The sequence below is a fragment of the Carcharodon carcharias genome, chromosome 2 (genome assembly GCF_017639515.1).
Source record: "Carcharodon carcharias isolate sCarCar2 chromosome 2, sCarCar2.pri, whole genome shotgun sequence".
Lineage (NCBI taxonomy): Eukaryota > Metazoa > Chordata > Chondrichthyes > Lamniformes > Lamnidae > Carcharodon > Carcharodon carcharias.
In genome coordinates this window covers 222140432-222164331 of record NC_054468.1, presented here as the reverse complement: position 1 = coordinate 222164331, position 23900 = coordinate 222140432, and the positions used below count along the sequence as shown (strand labels likewise).

The 23900-nt window shown below is 41.4% G+C and overlaps 1 protein-coding gene across 2 annotated transcripts; it reads right to left on the bottom strand.

Annotated features, from left to right (window-relative positions):
- Positions 1-1671: 1671 nt before the first annotated feature.
- Positions 1672-22072, bottom strand: hnrnpua (heterogeneous nuclear ribonucleoprotein Ua). 2 transcript variants are annotated; one of them, XM_041176612.1, is made up of 14 exons: positions 21130-22072; positions 16698-16824; positions 16535-16608; positions 14192-14331; positions 14003-14102; positions 10305-10417; positions 9335-9598; positions 8643-8762; positions 7758-7886; positions 7155-7323; positions 5642-5908; positions 4451-4659; positions 2995-3099; positions 1672-2019 (listed from the first exon to the last, which is right to left on the bottom strand). In XM_041176612.1, exons 1-14 carry the CDS (start codon positions 21956-21958, stop codon positions 1963-1965), a joined length of 2703 nt encoding a protein of 900 aa, XP_041032546.1. In that variant the 5' UTR covers positions 21959-22072; the 3' UTR covers positions 1672-1962. The 2 variants fall into 2 exon arrangements, with proteins under 2 accessions (XP_041032546.1, XP_041032556.1); XM_041176622.1 differs by having other exon boundaries at positions 4451-4656; positions 21130-22071.
- Between the last annotated feature and the right edge of the window lie 1828 nt (positions 22073-23900).

The following is a 23900-nucleotide window of genomic DNA, read 5'->3' as shown; positions in this document are numbered from 1 at the left end:
AAAGAAAGGCCTAGGTTGTTTGGCTTGTAAGGTGCAAGGTGCTCACACTTGATGACAATGGTTGCAGCGCCTGTGTTTACAGTGGTTAGACTGGTAGCCTCCAAAGTCCCAGGAAAGTGTTGAGAATGTCAGGCTGTAAACATTTATGCTTTAAACTGTCGATTTAATTCCAAGATAGAATAGAATTGGGAGTCTAAAGAAAAACTAATCAGCATTTTAACCTAGATACAAGGGCCATGTTATTCAGTGTCATGGAGATGGGCCATGATAAGGGAAAGGTTTCTAAAATATCCCTGAAACTCAGGCAAGTTAGTCTGCCAGGGTCCTAGAAAGTCTCTGTGGTTCACTGCGCAGGAACAGATGGGTGTTTGCACTTGGACTGAAAAGACCAAATTCGTGAGGATTTGAAAAGAGGCTAGAAGATTCACCTAGCTTGTGCTAGAGGAGAATTGCCACAAAAAACCCTGATCGGGGTTAAAAGTGACCAGGTTGGAAAAGGATAATAGTGTCAGTAAACCCTCGTGAGCTCATAATCACTGTGGTCTAGGTCTATGAAAATTGAGTGACTATTTAAAGGAAAAGGTAAAGAGTACCTGTATGGTTGCGTTAAATGTAAAAGGGGAAAGTTCATTTTGTAGTTTAAAGTACAAGTTGCCCAAAATAAGTGTTTAGTCAATATTGCTTTTAGTTTCTTAATGCAAAAGGCTGAAAACTGAAATCTTGTTGTATCGTGCTTTCAGCTATCATCTGGAAGTTTGAATTTCTACAGGGGTGGTTACAAGGGAATGAGAATTCTACTCTGGGCTCTGCTGACATCAATGGACTGGCGCTTGATACACAACTGAATATTTCCTAAGAACCAGTTATTATTACAACTGCCTACTAAACATCCATTATTGTTGTTCAAACATATATTTTTACGCCCACCTCCAATTCTCTTTCAAGGCTGCAGCATAATTCCCCTGGTACTTCACTCAACTGGCTGTTCATGTGTAAAATCAGACAGTTAAGTGTACATGATGTGTTTAGAATCCCTACAGTAAAAATCACAGCTGAGCTAGATATATCCACGTCACGTGTTCACTGCCCAACACAGCACCAACCTCTAGGGCAGAAGATAATGGTAATTAGTAACCACTTTTTGACCAGTATAGTACCTTTAAATTCAGCCCTTTCAAGAGATTTGGTGAATTCCTGAATGAGGGGGGGGGACGACTGCAAGTGGTTTTGAGCTTTAAGTTTAGGTTTACAGTGTTATGGTGGTTATGTTACTAGGCTAGTAATTCAGAGGCCTGGACTAATGATCCCAGGCATGAGTTCAAATCCCACCCTAGCAGCTGAGGAATTAGTTAAAATAAAATTATGTTCAAGCTGGGGCATTCAGGAGAGATCTATCAACGCTGGTCTTATCAGCAACACGCAGTGAGCGAATAAAAAGGTTCACCTGGTTATGTTATAGACTAACTTTGTTTGGCGGGGGGTGGGGAGAGAGTGGGGGAGTTATGAAAGAAGGGAGGTGGGAACTTCCAGAACTTTTCCAGAAATTGGCCAGTTTTCCACTGACAGTAAGAAGAGTGAGGTAGGGAAGGCCCGAAGTTGTACCGTTTGGATGAAAGGGAAAGCATTCAAATTAGCAGGTTCATGAGTAAACATGAGTGGCACGCAGAAAGCACAAGTTCAGGGGGGTTTTTATTTGATAAAATTTTACAGGAAAAAAATGCAGAAACTGAAAATGTTTTCATCCTCTAGAAATTGGAGGTTCACCACATTTCACCTAAACATTACAATTAAAATGTAAAAAAATAAAAGACACTTAAAAATCAATTAATTGATAAAGCTTCCAAATACGACCTGCAGGCACTTTGTTTTGGAATGTTTAAAAATCAAGATTAAAAAAGTTGACATCTCTTGGTTGAAGTTACAGCTGCGGTGAAACCATCGTTGGATCACTCACTGCAGATCCTAGTAGTAGTCTTTGTTATACTGATTGCTGTACTGACTCCAGAACTGTTGAAGTCGCTGTAGGATTCAGAAAAAAAAACGAGATAATCAGGAAAAACCCTAAATAGCAGCACTTTTCAGAAAACAAAAGTACAGAAAGGTTTTAAAAGTATAAAACAGATGTAAAAGTACATGTAACCCTAGATGGCACGGAAAACAAATACCATTAAAAACAGACTACCTGGGCTAATCATCTCATCGCTGTTTGATGTTATGCACAAAATGCCCATTAACTAAGCACATTAAAAAGTCAGCTTAATAACTGGAAACCACATTCTGCACAAAATTACCATTCATAGCATACTAAGAGGATCTCTATACCTAGCAGGAGGCCAGCTGAAATGTACACCATCCATCCAGGGCTAGTAGCTTCATCAAGTATAATAGCATTGAAGCAACTTTGCTCATTAAAACAATGAATGCAGCAATACCAAGGTGACTATAACTGGAGTTTTTTTTTAAGCATGCCAAGTATCTTCACCATCAAAATCCATTTTAGAAGCTGCTGCGCTTCAGGATTCCTGAGATTCTCATCACAAGGAGCTAAGTTTAAAATGGAAATACTAAAATCTACCAATAATTGTTTCTCCAGAGACTTTTGCTCATCCATCCTCCCACTCTAAGCTGCTTCAAGGTCCTCTATAATCTGTAATAATAGAGCATCCAATTCTCTTATCAGCACTCAACCCCTCACACTCTTGCTTTGTATTATCATTTATAGTCTTTTTTTAAATGCTTTGAAATGAAGCAGAAATCCTGCAGATGACTCCATACTTTAAACACCCTTGCCCTGATCAAAAACTATACTAAGCAGATTTCAAAGCAGCAACAGCATTTGACAGACACCTGCATGGAGAACAGCTTTAGTCTATAATGCTGCAATATCAGGATCTAGCAACTGAACACTACTAATCACTGTCCAATACAGCTTTTGACAGGGCTGCAGGTAAACTCAGTCTGCTGCTCACCACCTTGGACTGAAGCATTACTTACCGCCTGCTGCTGACGGCTCCAGTTCTGTTTGAAGCCCTGACCTTGGAGGAAGTTTTCATTTCTGTAGCCTTGGTTAAAGCCACGATTTCCCCTGCCCCTGAAATTCTGTCACAATAAAAAAAAGTGTTTTACTCAAGAGACAGGTGTACGGTTTTCTATTTGCCCCTAAATAAAGTGTACCTGCAGAAGTGATATATTGGGCATCTAGGTTGAAAGGTGCAATGCTTAGTTGAGTTTCCCAGCCACCTGTAGTGCCATAGAAGTCACTCTGATTGAAGGGAACAGTTAGCATCAGGAGCAGGAAATACCAGTTTTCCTTGGAATTGTGTTGTGGACTGTTGATCAGAAATGGGTAGTGTAACTAATATGTAGAGATGCATTCATTGCAAACTCCGTTTCATCAGCAAAGATAAACACCACAATTCTCTCATTCCTGTTGCAGCATTAAATTTGGTGAGCAATTGGCATATTAGTTTCTATGAAGAATGAACCACAAAGTGCAGTAGGATTTTCCACAACAAGCCAGTCCAGTTTTTCTACCAAGTCCTCACACTTTAAAACCAGTGGCCCACAGTCCTGCTCAGATATCCAGTAAATGGTAAAACAAAGGTGGCACAAAAAAACCTCATGGCTGCACCAACTCAGTTTTATCCTTAAAAGGAACAGCTTTATTCTTAAAGTTAACTACCATGAGCGGCTTCCCTATCTCTAATCTACTTCAGCCCCACAATCCTCCGAGATATCGTCACTCATCTATTTCTGGCCTCCTGAGTATGCCTGATTTCATTTGTTGCGTCAATGGTGGCTGTGCCTTCAGCTGCCAAGGCCCTAAGCTCTGGGAATTTCCTCCCTCAGCCTCTTCTCATCTCTTTCCTTCAACAGGCTCCTTAAAATCTACTTTTTTGACCATCTGCCTTAATACCATCCAAGTGGCTTGATGATAATTTTATAACACTTGTGAGGTGTGTTGGGATGTTTTAAGATGTTGAATGTGCTGTATATAAATACAAGTTGCTGGTGCTGGGTGGGAAGACCAACTACTGTTCATTACAAAATCAGCAAGAAGAAATATTGTGTGGATACAAAGAAATCAGCTGGAAAAATAAGAGTCCCTGCTTTCTCCTAGTCTTTGTTACTCACAATGAAAAGAGCAGCAAGAATAAGAAAAGGAAGAGGGAAGCAAAGACTAGACAGAAAGATCAAAAGGAAAATTGAAGCAGTTAGTAGGTGAGGAAGAAAGAATCTGAGGTTTGGTTGAAAAGATTCATACCAAACTATTTACTTGACACAAACTTTGAAGTTGCCAACTTAATGGTAACTAAAACACAACGGTGAAGATTTAGGGGCCTACTGAACAGAACAATTTAGAAGACTTGGGTCACGTCTCTCTCAAAAACGGTTCGCTGCCACACAGAATTATCTTGGGGACAGAAATAATACAAAATCTGTACTTTACTTGTCCATAGCCTCCTCGGTTGCTGCCTGGACCCCTGTGGTTGTCTGCCGCACCCCTGTGGTTGTAAGAACCTCCTCTGCCACTGAAAGAGGGTCTTTCGATAAAACCACCCCTGTTGTAGCCTACCATCGGAGTAAAACGCTGATTATGAGCATAGCCACGACTCTGTTGATTTCCTCTTCTATTATATTGTCCACGGTTTGAACCTGCTTGAAAAAGGCAGAGTGTCTTGAGATTATCACATTTCATTTCCATTTAAGTTCTTCCAATTCAATACTCAAAAGGGGAAACATTCATAGGCCCATAGGGGAATAGGGTACAGAAACCAACAGGATAGTTTGTTCAAAGAGCCAGCACGATGACACAATGCAGCCTCTTTCAGTTCTGTATTCTTCTATTAAAAAAGGTGACTGAGAATGTCAGTTTACAGAAAACTTTATCCTCAACATAGGATATTCCTCCAGAACGTGTAAGTTCTGCAAACAGACCCAGTGAGCAGCCAGGTGATATGGATGCCTAATCTGTCCTGCACTCTTAACCTCAACCAAAGCTGCTATACAACTGGGAGTTCTTAGATCATGGAAGGGAAATTAAGATACCTGCTCCTGATCGGTGTCCAGTGATTTCTGCTACAAATGTACATACAGTTAGATATTAGGCAAGAACAAAACTGGGCCTGGCTGCAATGCTCCCAACCCATTAGCAGCTGTTATTGAAGTTCACACAAAATTTGACTACTAGAGGGACATTCTGGAGAATGCCAGGGAACAATGAAATCATACCCCAAAAGATTAGTTTCTCAAAAGAATCAGAGAAGATAGACACTTAGTTACCCAATTGTAAACATGGCAGGGGGGGGGGGGGGGAGGGGAGAGAGCAGAAGACCACAAGCCAATCAAGCCTGTTCTGCTATTCAACACGATCATGGCTGATCTTGGATTTCAACTCCACCTTCCTGCATATTCCCCATATCCCTTAATTCACTGAGACCCGAAAAACAGCCTTAAATGTATTCAATGATGGAGCATCCAAAACCCTCTGGGAAAGAAAATTCCAAAGATTCACAACCCTTTGAGTGAAGTAATTTCTCATCTGTCTTAAATAAGGTAGTCATTTTCCAACAAAATTAACCCAGCTGGAAACAAACCCCAATTTGCACAAGTTTACACCAAAAAGTGTACGTTTGCCTACCTCCTCGGTAATTGCCACGGTTCTGATATCCACCACGCCCTCCTCTCTGACCACCTCTATTGTACTGGTTCATTCCACCTCGTTGGCCACTTCGACCTCGATTCATCGCTCTCTTCCCAGAACCGGTATTGGGTTTTTTCTCTGGTGGAAGGGCAGTTTTACTTTCCTCCTTGTACTTCTCGAGCAATTTCTGAGCATCTTCCTTCTGCAGCTCTGCGTAGCTCACCTCATCCAGAAAGTCACCTGGTTCAGGCAGTGTGAAGATACCTTGAAAAACAGACCATTAAAAGTAAGAATCGATATGGTGCAGCAGAATATCTCTATATTACAATTGGTCTGCAGCTCCATAATTGCTCTCCTTAGATGAGCAGATCATTGCAGCCATGTTACATAGCAGTTCCCTCGCTTCCTGTACCCTTCATGTCAGAGAGGATCTACAAGGCACCAGCTCTCCTCTGCCACCTTTCTTCACATCGGGCCAGATAGAATGCAAATAAGACTATTCAACTATGTGAAGCAACACAGCTGATCTCTGTACTCACCCAAAGTCCACATGCATGCCTTTTCCAGTAGGGGTCATTGAACAGCAGCAGAACCACCCTTCCCCCCACCCTGGTACAAGGAGGCGCTAAAGTCAGACCAGCCCCATTACTGACCAAGACCAGACAACAGTGTGCTGATCTGGCATCAAACACAGTCTGGCCCTGATCACTACTTCTTGGGACAATGCAAATTTGTCAGCTAAAGGGTCAGAGGAGTTCAAACAGAAGTTTGCACAATCCAGGACAGCACCCTCTCTCTCTCTTCTTTCAATCCCGGTTATACCTCACACTGAGCTCAGTGGCAAGGACCGATATTAAAACCTCTGAAGAAAGAAATTTAGAACTTTCAGATCAAAGGAGGCACCAGGGCATTATTTTTTAAATTAGGTTGGAATTATACCAGTGTGCTCTTCAAGTGATGAGATAATACTCTGGCTACAATGCACTGAAAATTCAGAAGATTTACCGGATTCTTGTGTAGCACCACCACATATCTGAGCATCAGAAACTACTTTGTATTGATGTGAGGCTAGCACACCGCTGGCCTACAAATATCACACTAAACCAAAATTACAAGTTCATGAGTAAAGCAGACTGTTTGTAAATAGCTGCACGGCAGCAACTTGTAACTACAGATCAATTCTGAAGCAAGATTTTTTAAAAATGCACAAAACATTAGTTATATAGTAGAGAAGTAAAACACCCAAGTTAAACGTATATCTAAAATTACACTTAACTAATATTAAAGGCCAAATAAAAAGACCAATATAACAGCCAAAGAAATTTTTAAAAATCCAAAAAGGGCGAAATCATATTTTTAAAGGTTTGGTAAAAACACTAGAGGTGACCATTAAGAGCACCGTTGTACCACTAACACATCCAAACCATTGATTAAGACCAGGTATTCTAGCTTCCAAAGAAAAACTGATTGATAAGGCAACACCAGGGTTGCACTCAAATTGGATCTACACCTTTCATTTTCAGAACAGCATGCTCTGGGACATCCTTTCCCTCTTCCTCTGCTTTCTTCTTTGAACGCTCCTTATATTCTTCATCTGATGGGCAAATGACAACCGCTTTACGTTGGAAGCCTGCGAACAGGCACATCTTCCTTCTCTGTGCAGCTGCACACACATTTGTCTACACAAGAAAATTAAAAGTTTTTTTGAAAAAAAAAGCTATGCTTCTCATTTTGAGTTTTCCAGGCACCCCCACACCTCCCATTCTTGCACAGCACCCCATCTTAATTTAAGCCCAGCAAAGCTGTTAAAACAGCACTAGTTATTGTGTACCAAGTATACAATTAATTACAGCAAACATATTACAGATTGGATTGGCTACAGTAAGGAATCAAAGTGCAATTAAACTGGGTTATTTGGTTGTTTTCCTACTTAGCAAGAACTTAAGTGTCCTATCTGTAGTCTGTACTCGATTTCTTTCAATATATCGAACTCTTGCCCTAATTCTATCCTTCTGTCTCCTCAACAATCTGACCTATTGCATAGATCATAGGAACAAAAATAAACCTGAATATACAGTCAGTCAAATAGCACAAAGATCAACTTTTCACCTACCTGATCAAGAATGTAGTTGCGCTTCTTGCGAGCTGCAATCTCAATAAACTTGCTCAAACACTGTGTAGCTTGTTGAATCAATGTAGTTAGTTTACCTCTGTCAGTCTTCTGACGCTTGAAGCTCAAAACCTGGAAAAGGGTAGAAAATTTGAACAGACCGCAGCCAGGAACATTGTAAATTAGGATCAAACATTACCTAATCGTTCAAAGATTCCTTTGCTGTTTGGTGTAATCTTTACTCATATGCATTCCTTAGCACTTTAACATATTTGTAGTAATTTTCAGAAGTATAATTCTTTATTTTTTTGTATGGTTGCCATTTACTTTCTGGTTTATTTGTAAAGTGGCACCACTGTAAGCATGCTGTGGTAAAACAATCTATTCATTTCCCTTACACTAAGGAACGACAGTCAATTGCTACAGTGCAATCCTTTCCTTGTGTCTTATGTTATTTTTCGAAATTGCCCATCCTGGTTATGAGGAGTATTTGGGAATGGAGCAGAAAAATAATTCAGGAACTCATTTCAGAGCACTAACTGCTTGACATAAGTTACAACTGTTACAGCCAATTGTTTACATACAGAATTTCTAAGTGTTTTAGACTTCAATGTTAAATGTTGGAATAAAAGTGTAACAAAAATCACAACCTGAAATTGGACTGGAATTGCATGCATATACAAGCCATCTAATAATCCAAACATAGATAAGTCATTGCTGTTCAAAAGTAATGCACATCTCCCAGATGCACCTCAAAGTGCTTCCACTTGAACGGTAAGTAAATGTAAATCTCTTTTATTCAGGGCAATTTAAATGTTTATGCAGCTTATATTATTTTATTTGTATATGCACATACCAAATAAAGTAAATGTTTCTCAAGTATCTCACCTTCATTATATCCATGATGTTGTTTGTCCCCAAAATGTTATATTTGCCAGGGTACTCTGCTGCATGCTTTGAAACCCATACGGATTTGCCAGTCCCAGGCAAGCCAACCATCATCAAAACCTAAAACAAACCGAACTACATTATTATAGGCTAATTCAAGTATCCCTTTCCTGAACGGACCATTAATTGTTAATGTTGAATAAAAGATTTACTTTGTTTTGCACTACAAGGTTCATACTTATGTATTTCACTAGCTTCCAACAGAAGAATTTAGAAAAATTATAGTGCAAACATACAGCATCACTGAGGCCTGGAGAGATGTATGACATCTGAAGTGCAACAGCTTGTGAGAAAGCCAGTATATTACACCTATATCCAGGGTGAGACAAGAACTGTGAACATTTTTTTTATGGAACACTGCAGTATCAACTACGAAATCTAATCATGTTTTAAATGTTGAGTAACTCGTATGTCACATTATAGAAAAGTAAACCCTATGTATGAAACAGCTCTGGTAGTTTTCAACATGAGTAGATTTTTGTGATGCAAGGGCATCAAGAGATATGGAACAAAGGTAGGTAAAATGGAGTCGAGGTAAATGTCAGTCATGACCTAGCCTGAACAGTTTACATCCATGTTCCTACTTTTACGCCACTATGTAAGAAGCAATGATTCTAAAGGATCATGTATACCTCACATTCTCCTTTGGTTTTGGGTCCCCTTGGCCCTCGTACACGTTCCTCCAAAGGAACCTGCTGGATGAAGGTGAAGCCTTCCGGTATTGGAAAGTATGGAGTATCCAGCTGTCCAAAATTAAGCTCCACTGCACAATTGTGGCAGAGAACATGAGGAAAAAAGGCTCTGTCAGCGAGACTGTCTTTCCCAATCTTAAATGCAACACCCAGATCCTGACCGTTCTTGGAGTAAGAGACTTCCACTTCATCAGCATCAAAGTTCTGTAACAAAAATGTGTCAAATAATGTTGAGAGCATTAGAATTTCCTGCAGGGAGCAAAATTGAAATGCAGATTGACTGCAGTCCACAGTTCATGAGAATTTGATAGTTACTGCCACACAAATTCTGAACATTATTAAATACCTTTGCACTGCCTCTGTCAATCACCACAGTACTGAGAACAAGAGCAACCACAATACTTTCACCAAAAATTCCCATGAGGTGGCTGGCTGATCCTTACCGTAAAGAATTGATCTCCATAATAAGACTATGAACTAATTGTTAAACAAGAACTTTCCTATGCCTGCAATGCTCAGCTCTTGATGTTATAAGTATACATGCAATTAGACATTTTTAAAAAGTTCCTTTCACTAATAATCCCCCATATATTTTGCAGAGTCCTTTCAAATAAAATCTAATTTTTAACTGCAAGTTCTTACTCCCTGACAACATTATCACTGGCACTGAGTTGCTAAATCCAATGTGATGCTAAGTCGATATCAAATCATTTCTCGATTATTACTACATCCAAAACTGCTAAATTGTAGTCAAATGTATAGGTCTGATGACCCTTTTAAACTGATAACCATAATGCCATTATTAACCATAAGGCTTGAAAATACAACAGAAACAGATGGCAAAAAACAGCAAATCAGAATCCTTTGTTGGTCCTGTTGCCACGATTCCCTATAAATATTGTTAACTTACAAGAAAGCAGCCAATCACATCATTCTCCCCAAACTTTTCACCATAATCTTCAGACTTGCAATTTGAACATTTTGTTCCGTTTCCAGAGTACCCGACAGAAAGTTCTTCTTCGCCTGAAAGTAAGGGGAGTTTGAAACAATTTAAGCTCAAGCAACCAACGCTACACCTATGTTAAAAAGTTACAAACTGGACTTCAAAAAAATGCTGGAAATACATAGGCCATTCAGTGTCTGTAGAGAAAAGGCAGGTGTACCCTTGGCAATAGGCTCCATAATTGAACTGATAATAGAACTTGAATCGCATTAGAATTAGGACAAAGTAAGAATGAGCAGACAATGGTCGGGGCAATGAATTCAAGATAAAGTACACAAGTGGCCCATATTTCTAGATTCTAGCGATCCCAGAGTTATCAGAATTATAGCATCATGTGACCCTCAGGACAACAAAAAGCAAACTGAATAAACCTGGGTAATTTTTTGCCTAGAAATTGACATGTTCCTAATTTTGATGAAGTGTAATGAAGACATCACTGCACATTTCATGTAACCACTCAACAGCGCACCAGAATTATACAAGCATACATGGCAGTTAATATCTTGGATTAAGGAAAAGGACCTGAAATGTGCAAAAAGCAGAGAGAGTGTTCCAGTTTGCTTTAAAATTTCTCTCCCCAATCCCCCAAAGCAGTGCCATAGTTCTGCTGTACCAAGTGATAACTTTCAAAAGAGTTTGGATCACTCGCTGTCTTTACTATATTGTTTTGGGCCAGAAACCCTTGGAAGGACACTGGACAACCACTTGGATTCAGAGCAGACCAAGACCATACCCTTGATAGCTGGATAAAACTGTATTGTTATGTAAACCAAGTCTGAATGCCTTGGGGAAATGCCATTATATCAGCAGTTTGGTAAGGAAAAGTGGGAAGTCTACAGTGCAATCCCATCTGGGTAAGTATACAACACAACATACGTATGCTTCAGTGTTGCTTTTGAAAGTAGAACAGGCAATCTACACATGTAGAGATGATAAATGCAATTTTCCAAGAAAAATGGGACAAGGATAAAAAAGGTCTGGAAATTGCTCAGTTTACATGTTGATTATTTGCCTCAGCTGTGCATAGAAAAGACTTTCTGGGTCAAATATTGACAAAAAGGTAGAACTCTTGAAGCGTGGAGAAACGGAAGAACTACCAAACAAAGGGAAGAACAGTAGAGAGAAAACAAAATTAGGAATAAGCTATTAGGACAAAAACATCTTGCAGCCATATACTTGGCCTGAGGCTGAGATGCAAAGACTGGGTAACATATAGAAACTACCAACATCCCTTGCGTGAAGCAACAAAAATTCATCTAAAAATTCTGAAGAGGGAAGGAGGTTTCTAAGCAAAAGAGAACAGTACATGATTTCCTCGAGAATGGAATAGCTTAAAAACAGAAAGTCAAAGAATATCTACCGCACTGCATTGTTGAAAGCAATGTGACACAGCAAAGAAAAGCTGGCACATCTTTGGAATCCAGCACAGTCTCTATAGGGTTGACTGCACACTTGATTAATGTATGGTGATTTGCAACACAGCCATTACTTTGCATTGTAATTAGAGGCACACAAGCACACTAAAGGCAGAGATGCTCCAAAGAGTGTTAAATGAAAAAAAAACAGGGTACAAGTAACTGTTGTAGAAGTACCAAGAATATAAAATTTAATAGTCTGGCAAATTTTCCCAGTAGCTGTAAATCTAATCTCCAAATCAAGAGATTAATGCCCAAAATACCCCAAGATGTTTCATTCAATGGAGGGAAAGAGACACAGTGAATTAAGAAACAAGAGTTAGCACAGAACAATGTTTGGTATTATAAAACATTTATGCATTTAATAATATGGATCATATAAAGTTTTAAAGAGCACAAATTTAGAAACTAGAATCCAGAAGACTCTCAAACTTTAGGTGTTCAAAAGACACTTTTTTAAGATGCAGGTCTTATGATGAATTATTTCACTACTACAATGCACAATTTAAGCATTCTTTAAAACCTGATATATGACCCATATTAATTAATGCAGAAATGTTTCATAGCATGGGTGCCATCATATCCCAAATCTATTTTGTATCCTTCAGTATTTCTTTCCCATATATTTTTCCTGTAGTAACCACAGCAAATCAATCTTCAATTTTCTCTTCGGGTAGATATGCACACCTACTAGGACTCAGTTCACTGAGCAAGGCACCTTTTATTTTACTTTTGAACTTAAGACACCAAAAAGCTCGCTGATAATCCAACACAGGCAGCATCATAACCTTCTCACCAATCATTCACAAGCTTGTACTTTCCAGAAGATATCACTGGATTTCAAATCACAAGCAGAAACCCAAGTCATTTTTTTTTTCCCTTTACCCACCTCTGGCCAAGGACATCAAGACCAAATTGCAGCACCTGGCATCAACTATAAGTGCAGCTTGAGAATCAAACTTTGAATCCTCTGGTCCAAGCTGGTCACTTACATACTGCCTTTAAGCCATCAAGGAGCTATTGTAGCTTTATTTACAAAATACTTAAATGCTATTTCCTGCAATAGATTCCTGTAAAAACCACTGGATATGAATCTACTTATTTTTATTAGGTGAGGGATATCAGTGTTGAGTTTCCAACAATTCTCCTGTAGTCAGCAGATAATACTTCAGTATAGTTTCTTTGACAAAGCATACCAGAATTATCTTAAGCTGCAATAAAGTATAAAACCTTGACTTGGCCTCAAGCAGTTCTTCAAATCTCATTTTCCCACCTTGTCATTGTTTTGCAATTATTTCTCGCTAAGATGAGAAATGTTAAATGCTTGGTAATGGAACACCTTCCCATTTTTGTCAGAGTACCAAGCATAAAGCTTAGACACAACATACTTAGTGGACTGCAAACTACTCTTACTGCTGCTCCAATGTACTATAATCCCACCTAAAAGAAAAACATCCTTTACTACTGGGGAGGACATGTTTTACCTCCATGCCAGTGCCCTGTGCAGCCAATTCATGTTAAATTAGGGGCAATTTTGAGCTCATGTCCCCCACTCCAAACTGGAATGAAACTGCCTATGTTTTCACACAGTACCATCAGAGTCAGATAAGGGGAAGCTTTCAACCTTAGTCTGGGATGATTCCATATCAAAGTCACAAGTAAAAGGAAAAGTGTCTAATACATTGTACTACTCACATTCAATAATTAATGTTTGGATTTTTATCTAAAAAAAACGATGTAATCAAACTGCCCACATAATGATAAATGAAGTTCTGCAACACTGTCTTTCCCACAAAATAACAGACTACTACATTCAGTAAGTGGCTTAATTTTCGAAAAGCGCCACTGAAACCATTGCAACATAGTTCCAAGTCCACTGTCACTTGGTAACTAGCAAGTAAGCTGTTGTAAACTCATCATAAAACCTCTCCTTACCTGTTACACCCTCATTGAAAGAAACCTTTACTTATTATCAAATTGCATTCAAATGGCTTACTACACGCAACGCTAAACAATGTTTAAGCCTGTTAACCAACAAGTTACAGTTCTTATCGACCTGGGGAATGGCACTTTTGATAGAAATCAGACACTCTACTCCGGAATGCTTGTGCATTTAGTGGGAAACAGGTAGCAGGGATAGAGAAAAGGATTGGGGAAGGAATGAAGAAAATAGGATGTAAATAAACTTACCAAGTAACATGCTGTAGGAAGCCAGGGACCAGCCAACCCTCACTTCATGTGGGTCAGTCTGATCTGGTGGCAAATGCTTAACTGGTATCTTCTCAGTTACCTGTTGAGATAAATGTCAAAGTCAGACAATACCAATCTAAATTTGAGACTTTAAAAAAAGAATTGCTTACAAAAACTGAAGACATTTACCTTCACCTCAAAGCAAATTTTGCCTTTGGTAACTCCATAGGAAGCTCTTCCTCCTGCCCAGAGGTAAGCAAATCCTTCCATAGTCAGTGGCATGGCGCCAAAACGATCTCTATTGATCTTAAAGTGCAAATCGCAGTTGTCTTTAAAAGAACATAATAGGTGTTAGTATTTTAACGTAAGCCACCATAATAGTACACGTTGACTTGCATGTGTGGGGAATTAACACAACAGGGACATTTCCCACCGTAATACTAATAGAAGATAATGCTATACACCAACTAAAGAAATAACTAGCTACAGTACTAGATCATTAATTAGAAACTATAATGTAAAAAAAAAAGCTGCAAATTGGACCCAAAAACATAAAATAAGTGATCTGTACTAATGTTATGCTGCTTATTTTACAACAGAATCAGTACAGCAGGGTGATATAAGGGTAATTACTAGAATATTTTGATCTTTTTAGGGACTAAACTGCATAAAATAGAGCTCTAGGAGTATTAACACAACTCTCTATATATTTTTAACAAACACAAGCACAGTAAACGTTAATTTTTTTCCTCTTTACAAAGCTAAAATAAAAATGCAATAGTTATGGTATGAGAAAAGCTGAGAGGACATCATGGCAGTTAAAAAACTGCTAAACCTTTACTGGTTTAAAGTCAGCAAAGGGCTTTCCCCAACATAAAAACTGAAATTATTGACTTGGCCACAATATCAAAATAGAAGTATAAGACAATTATTAAGGAAACTGACTGACATTAAGGCACAAGTTTATGCTTCGGTGGAGGAAGACGGGCTGAAGAGAATGGGAAGTCCACTTTTCCTATAGATTTGAGTGATAATTATAAACCTGCATATGTACCCGAGTACCAAAAAACATATTTCAATATTGGAGTGAATGCAGTAGTTTTAACATGTACTGTCTCCCCATACTGTTGTCAGATGACATGTCAGGAACAATATTATTATAATGATGGCAAAATTCCAGGACCTCTTTACATTTTCAATGGAAAGGCCAAGGACTGTGGGTTGTTACAGTAGCATGTGTTCCAAAATGTACTGGACCCTCGCAGCCATTAGAGGCTAGCCAAGTTAGGTTTGAGGATAAGAATATGCCCTAAGTGCAAATGAACACCCAGCAGGTTTTCACTGTTATAGATAATGCTAACACTATATTTACGTGCTTCCAAATTTGACACAGAAATGGTCTTAAACAGGATTAAGACTCTCAGGGCTGATCAGGCTTCTGGACTTGATGCCATATAACAGAATGCTAAGTGACATGAGATCTATTATGGAAACAGTGTGTTTATCTGTTTAAGAGCTGTGAGGCCTTGGCTAATTCAAACTGACTGGAAGAAGTTGAGAGTTTCCAATATTTATGGGGAAGAAATCATAAACTAGGAATTGTAGATTAGTTTGACATCAGCTGTAAGAAAGATGCCAGACAGTCTTATAAAGGATGTAAACACAATCAGCTGGAAAGGTCAGCAATTACTAGGTAACGCAGCATGGCTTGAAGATGACGACCTGCCTTACTAACCTGACTGAAGTGGCCAAATTAATGAATAATGGCAGCCCAGTGCAAGTTACATGATATATTATGGAACAGGATAGGGGCCTGGGAATCATGGTTTATATGTCGTTGAAGGTTCATGTACAAGGCCCACTGGTAAGACTTCAGACCAAATTTTGAGGGCAGCACAATATAAGAATACAATATATAGGCTGTGTATAAATAATATGCCTGTTCTAGTCCTCAAACTCACTAGATATCCAGGCTCTGGGTAATTAGGACAGGCTCAATAAATTGGATTTACTTTCTCTGGAGAAATGCAGGCCACTGATTCTTGATTCGATCCAACTGTTTCCATTACTTTACCCAGAAAGATAGCAGCAGTCAGGGGTATGCATATGAAATATATTAGGTTTCAAGAGCAATGTGCAGCAGGTATTCAAGTATGAAAAAAAAAAAATTCAGCTATCATGGGAGAATTTCAAAGCAGCTAGGAATAGTAAGATTCAAGAGTTGCAATAGTTTCCTGGTACTTGACTGATTACCCCAGGAGAAGAAATTCCCGGAGCTTTTCTTTGAAAAGACTCCAATTTTTTTTGTCTCTCGTAGGAAATTCTTGTCTTTGGGGTGGGGCAGGGGAGAAAAGGGGCATGACAATGGTAATGTGTGACTGCAATGAGTTATGTGGATGGTGTGGTCTCAGCTCAATCATACATGAAACTTCTGACTTCAGCAGCAATTCTTCACACATTCCCAGAATTCAAATTCCTGCCTCATCCCATTTTACAATACATACATTACCCAATTTAGTTAACAACACGTACATGTATCCAGGGCAACTACAGTATCATCAAATTCCTCCTCATCTTCTTCCACAGGTGGCTGGGGAGACTTAGACCTAGAAACAGCCATACATAATGGTTAGTGGCTTGGCACTAAACAGAATAGTAGCAAGAGACTCAACTGATTACATGAAGTTAATCATACCGCCGATACTTGTTTTCTTCGATATACTCGTAGTAGCCACGTCCATGGTCTTCATGAGGTCTCTTTACACCTTTGCGATTTTGCTCTTTACTCTTATCAGTTGTCTGTTCAGCCTGGCTCTCTCTTCCTAAAAAGAAAAGGTGGTTACAAGTTGGCCAATATTGGATCCAAATGCAAGATTACAAGGATTCCATTAAATTGGAGGAGGGGCGAAAATCAGCATACAATTCATGAACAAAGGAAGTTAAACATCATCGTAATGCATAAATATATGGGAATTACTTTAATGGCTCCAAATGAGCCTAATTGTGTTATCAGCCATGTAATTCATGACTGACTTCAGTTTGTTTACTTTAAATAAGATTACATTTTACTATACTGCATTAAATTGCCCTCCTTTCACAATAGGAAGTGTAAGTGGTCTTTTACATTTCATTCTCACAAAGCAAATTTCTGCAAAGCATGCACACAAGAATTTACTGGCTTAATGTTAACCACTATAATACTCTTGTACAATTGAGAGGGTATTTAGCCAATGAACTGGATTACTCCTAAACTGAACACAATTGTTGCAATACTTTCAATGAAAGGATTAAAGATATGCCATGTGAAGTCTCTACTCACCCAGCAATCTGATAAATACTGAGAACAGCCCTTAAAAACAGCTCAACTTTTACTGCTGCTTCACCAGATTCTAATTCTGCTGCAGGAGAATTTTTCCCTGAAGTTTTTTCATTATCAACTCTAAATAATTTGAAATAAAACTGACCAAGAACAGTGGTTGCTCCGTTTCCACTCTCCACAGACCTCCCACCACCCTCCCAACTTAGGTTTTTACCTCCACCCGGCTCAGTACCACAGCATCACTTGAAGCTCACTTTGCTGAAACTCAGTTCAACCTCAACTGTACAAACATGACTCATTGTTCAATTCCTTGACTCATCTCTAAATTAGAATGCTGAATTGGGGTCAGTTTAGCACTGTGGGCCCTTACAGCAAAGAGTTTAAGGCTGCACATTAATATAGTTCCAGAGGAAGACTTTTATCCAGTCTTTTTCAGGTGTTAGCCTTTGCAGCAAGAGTGACCCACTGCACCAGTCTCCATGTATATGTAATTCTTTTTAATCAACGCTATGCTGCAAATTTTGTGTAATTAACATACAGGAGAACTAAGGTGCTAATTTACTGTGCATTCTTGTCACACATTTAGAATCAGAGCAAGGCAGGAGACTGACTCCTCCAGGCCTGGATCCAGGCACCATTTACATTATAAGCACAGCATCAATATGAAACTGCTTTTTGCATAGAGGCCAATTGTATTGTGAATGCACCTAATGTATTTTACAAACTACATGCACTTTGAATAAGGAAGTAAATGAGGGGGAATTATTCCTGAGTGGAGATATGCTGATGAAACACCCTGCAGCACAAATAGGACAGTTGTGTCATTGGGAGATTGAAATGGGACACAAAGCTGCTTCCAGAAATAGTTCTTGGCTATTAATAAGCAACTCCTGCTCTGTTAGCCTGAAAGCAGCTGCCTAGTTTGCACTGCTCAATATCAGTAGGGCACCAAAATCACTAAGTACACTTTTGTAGAGGGGGGAAGGGGAAGAGCATGGCATGCACCAAGCTATTTAAAGACAGGTTAAACTGTTAGATCAACCAACATTTTTAAGTTCACCACAGGGTGAAATGTACACCAACAGCTGCTCTATGCAGGGCACAGTTTAGAACACTAGATTGTAGGGTGACTATTGGTATTTTTCACCTAAAAATTGTAGCTAATATAAAACTGTTCCAATAAATCCAAATTAAGCTGGCAATATTCCAATAGGGCACTTGGACACCTCACCCTAAACGCAACAACAGAATTAGCAATTCCACTACCGGCTTATTTTGGAGGTTTAAGAATCCTGTTTTTTAAACATGAAAACATTATCCAATTTCAATTCCTACTGTTGTACCTAGACTGTTTTGAATGTTCTCAAACAGTCACTGCAGTCCTGTTGAAAAGTTGGCTCACAAGAAGTGATAGTGCCCTGCTGTGAATTGAGCAAAAACCACGAGAGATCCTGTTAAGACTTACGGCATGTGGGTTTACTGCATGGTATACAATTTGCCTGGGTACTTTAAAAACAAATTATTCAAGTCTGAAAGCTCTCAAACACAAAATAAACCAGCCCGAATAAAGTTCTGGATAAGCAGTGTGCAGCTATCTACATGCCAGAAAATTGGATTTGCAGCCAAGCAGCATAAATAAAATGCAGCTGGTTGCAAATCGATATTGCAATGACTGATCCAAGGACTGCTACAATGTAGCCTTAAATAACTACATTCTGTATACACTACCAGTCTGTTTAAGGATTGCAGGTTTCTTCAAATCTGGGTGCACAGCAAACTCAATTTTTCATTGGAACAGCAGCAACTGTATTCAGCCATCTCTCAGATGGGAAGGTGTCCTTGCTCTATCATATGTCAAAATGATAGTCCGACAGCCAGTGCCATTACACATCCAAACGCTGTAACAGCTCAGTTGTTTGTGGCACTGCTCACACTGCATTAGATGAACGTTACTTTATAATGACAGGACTGTTACACCACAGGATCACAATATGTTATTCTGCTGCTGAGATGCAATTGAAGCCAATAAACTATAACTACAAAGGCACTAGCTGATCTTGGTTCGGTGTTAACGGCTGTTGTGAGGGATCTATCCTAATTATGAACTTATAAATTTACAGTTCAGAAGTTAGCATGAAATTACCTACCTTTCCTTTTTGCATTCCAACTTTTAAAAGGAATGAACACACCAAGGTATGCTTATCTAGGAAAACGTTAAGCCGAGGTAGAGACAAGACGACTGGTTATAACAGTCCAGGGGTGACTTTAAAAAATATGAATTTTCCTACCGTAGAATTTAAACTTGAACTACTTGGGCAGTGCTGCAACTCAGCTAAATCAATGCTTTAATATTCTTCTTAGAACACAGCTTTTTCAAAGATTGAAACATGATAAGGCTTCCCCCCACGTTAACGGCCCACTTTCCCCAAGCATAGTAACTCCTTCAAAACCTGTCAGAAACCACTCAAGAATTCCTCCCTGAACCCCTGTCCTCACCAGCTAGGACTCCACCTCCAATCATTCTTTGGCTTCCATGCTGTATAAACATGCTGTCGTCTCCCAACTCTATATTCTACCACAACTCCACATCAACCTCCACTACAAAATAAAAACAGCCTTGCATAAAGGCAATTCGCTTTGACCACAGTGCACTATCCAACTTCAACATTCTCAATCCACGGTTTCTGACAGGGCCTGCCAAACCTGCACTTTGCCATACCTGCACTTTGCATTTTGTCCCACACATTTGGGGTGAATTTGCTTGACTCTGTTCTCAATTTTTTCTGGATACTGTGCAGATTAGTGACTTATCTTCCCAGCCCAATGTCATCCCTGGAACCTCCACAAATCTAATCCATGTCCTAAACCTAGACCTCATCTCCATTCAACGTCACCTACAGATACAGGTTCACATCCCACATGTACAGCATTTCACACCCAGCTTTACCCCTCTCAGCTGCTCCATAACTTCTTGGATGAAATCCAGGATTGGATAAGCCTCAACTTCATGTGGTTAAGTATCGGGAAGACGCAAGTTGTAAACCACCCCCCCAATCCATAAATCTCTACCCTTGCCACCGACTCTAGCCCTTAATTGCACACTGTCTCAGACCGAGCCGGTCTTTGCGTCCTTTTCTTAAATTTTAGCACTGTGTCCACTCCAGTATAAGGAGTCACCAACCTCAAACACCGTCTCAGACCGAGCCGGTCTTTGCGTCCTTTTCTTAAATTTTAGCACTGTGTCCACTCCAGTATAAGGAGTCACCAACCTCTAACAAAACCATCACATGCCTTAAGATAAAAGCATGCACATGCCTTGTCTGGCTTGACATTGTCTTTGCAGTGGCTTGGGGTGATTTATTCAGTTTGAAAGATGCAATACAAGTGCAAACAAAAAAAAAGTGCAAATGAAAAAAAAAGTGGTGCAAAGTTATTTGTGCCCACATGCCAATTCCCCCCCTTTCCTCACTCCCTTTGCTACTCCATTTTGCTTTGCATTATTTCCACCCTCCATTTTCTCGGCCTCCTTACCCATGCTGTATAATCATCCCCCCCTTCTCCCATTTTAAATCCAGTCTCTCTCTCTCTCTGTATAACCCAGGCTGAAAGCAGCTCCTCCCCCATCCATCTCTCTCTCTTCTCCCCCCCCCTCCCCTCCTCCCACCCCATGTCTCACGCGCGCGCCAATGGAGGCGCAGCGCCGGAAGTGATGGTCCTGAGGCTCATCGCCGTTTAAATAATAATAAAAAAAATAGCCCATTTAATGAGAAATAAAGGCCGAGGCTTCTCTGCGGGCGGGGGGGCCCACCTTTGTTGGAGTGCTGCGGGGCGGGAGCTGGGCCCGAAGCGGCGGCCTCTGGCTCCTGTTTGATCGCAGCCCGCGCCTCGCCGTCCCCCAGCTCCATTGTCTCCTCTTCTCCCGCTCTCTGCTGGGCCTGGGCCTGCTCCTGCTGCCGGGCCGGCTGCAGCACCGCTCCCTCCGCCTCCCCCATCCCGTTTTCCTCCTCTTCCTCCTCCTCCTCGCCGAGGCCGCTCTCGCTCTCGCCCGTTTTGCTCTCGGCCTCCTCCTCCTCCTCCTCCACCACCTCGTCGTCGTCCATTCCCCCTCCCCCTCCGGCGGCCCGAGCCCCGGCCCGGGCCTGGGCCTGGACCTCGGCCTCTCGCTGCGGCTCCGCCTCCGAGGCCTGGGCCGCTGCGGCTACCGTCGGCGCCGGCGGCTCCAGCTGCGGCCTAGCGGCCGGGGCAGCGCCGTTGAGTCCCGGGCCCGGCGCCTCGGCCATGGCTTTGTCTGCTCCCGCCACCTGCGGTTCTTCCTCCTCCTCCTCTTCCTCCTCCTCCTCCTCGGCCAGCAGCAGCGACTCGGGCAGCTCCCCGGCCCCGGCCCCTTCCTCCTCGCCGTTCTCGGGGGTTTCTAGCGGGACGGGCCCGTCCTCCTCCTCTCCTCCTCCTCCTCCCTCTCCCTCCTCCTCCATCTCCTCCTCGGCCTCGGCCGCCTCCTCCGCCGCCGCCTCGCTGTCGAGTGCGGCCTGCAGCCGCTCCTGGAGCTCGGCCTTCAAGCCCTGCACACTCAGGCCGCGCCGCTTCAGCTCATCCTTCAGCTCGGGCACCTTCAGCTTCTTGACGTTGATGTCGCTCATGGTTGAAGTCGGGGTCTGGGCTCCGTCTCCCTGCACCGACCGACCGAGCGAGCGGCTCCTCGAGGCACCGCGCCGCGCAGACTCAGTGCGGACCAGCGGCGGCCTACCGTAAACCCCCGAGTGTGCGCGCCGATTGGGAGATCAACAACTGGGCTGCTGGTGATAGCACATTACCATCTGGCTGCTACTGGATTACTCATTGGCTGCTGGTGGTAATGCATCACCAACAGGGCTGCTGCTACTTTACTCGTTGGCTGCTGGTGATAGTGGATTACCAACTGGATACCACTGATTGTGGATAACCAACTGAATGGGGGTCAAATACCAGCCGGTTGCTGAAGGTGGAAGAGGGGTCTACCAACTGGGCTGCTGGTGGATTACTCATTGGCTGCTGGTGTTAGCAGATTACCATCTGGCTGCTACTGGATTACTCATTGATATTACTCATTGATTGGTGGTAGTGCATCACCAACTAGCACTGGTGGTGGTTCATTCATTGGCTGCTGGTGCTAGCGAATTATCATCTGATTGCTACTAGATTACCCCTTGGTTGCTAGTGGTAGTGCATCACCAACTGGGCTGCTGGTGGATTACTCACTGGCTGCTGGTGATAGTGGATTACCAAATGGATACCACTGAATTGGATAACAAACTGAATGGTGGTCAAATACCAGCAGGTTGCTGGAAGTGGATGAGGAGTCTACCAACATGCTCCTGGTGCATTATCCATTGGCTAACGGTGATAGTGGATCTCCAGCAGGGTTGCTGGTTAATTACCAATTGGCTGCTGGTGATAGTGGATCACCAACAGGAATGCTGGTGGATTACCATTTGGGCAGTATGCTTGTGGGTTACTAATTGACTGCTGGTTATTGTGGATCACAATCTGTCTGCTGGGGGATTACCAACTGGATACAAGTGGTAGTGGATTACCAACTGGATACCAGTGGTAGTGGATTACCAACTGAATAGTGGTCAAATATAAGCCAGTTGCTGGAGGAGGAGGGACTTTCTTTGGGCTGCTAGTGGGATTACTATTGGGATTTTACTGACAGTGGATAACCACTACATGGGGGCGACAGTGGCTTAGTGGTAATGTCGCTGGACGAGTAATCCAGAGGCCCAGGCTAATGTTCTGGGGTTTAAATCCCACCTTGGCAACTAGTGGAATTTGAATTTAATTAATTAAAAAAATCAGGAATTGAAAGCTAGTCTCAGTAATGGTGACCAATGAAACTATCATTGATTGTCGTAAAAACTCATGTGGTTCAACCTTGTCCTTTAGGGAAGGAAATCTGCCATCCTTACCTGGTCTGGCCCACAGCAATTTGGTTGACTTGTAACTGCCCTCTGAAATAGCGTATCAAACCACTCAGTTCAAGGGCATCTGGGGACAGGCAACAGATGTAGGCGTCAGCGACGCCTACATCTCATGAAATAATAAATTAAAAAAAAACAACTGAATGCTGTTGGTGATAGTTGATTAGCAATTGGCTGAAGATGGTATTGGATTACTAACTGGCTGCTGGTGGATTACTAATTGGATCCCACTGGTAGTGGGTTACCACCTGGCTGGTGGAGAAGGCTGATTACCAATTTTCTGTTTGTTGGGGGATTGCCAGTTGGCTGCTGGTGGTAGGGGAATTACCAAATAGTTACTAATGGTAGTGGCTTACCAACTGGATGGTGGTCAAATACCAGCCAATTGCTGGTGGAGCTGGGGGGGGGACTACCAACAGGGCTGGTGGATTACTAATTGGCTGTTGGTGCTAATGGTTTGTCAACTGGCTGCTGATGGTGGTAGTGGATTACCAGTTGGATGGTGGTGATGAATTACATACAAACATATGAATTAGCAGCAGCAGTAGGCCATTCGGCCCCTCAAGCCTCCTCTGCTATTTGGTAAGATCATGACTGATCTGCTTGTGGCCTCAACTCTACT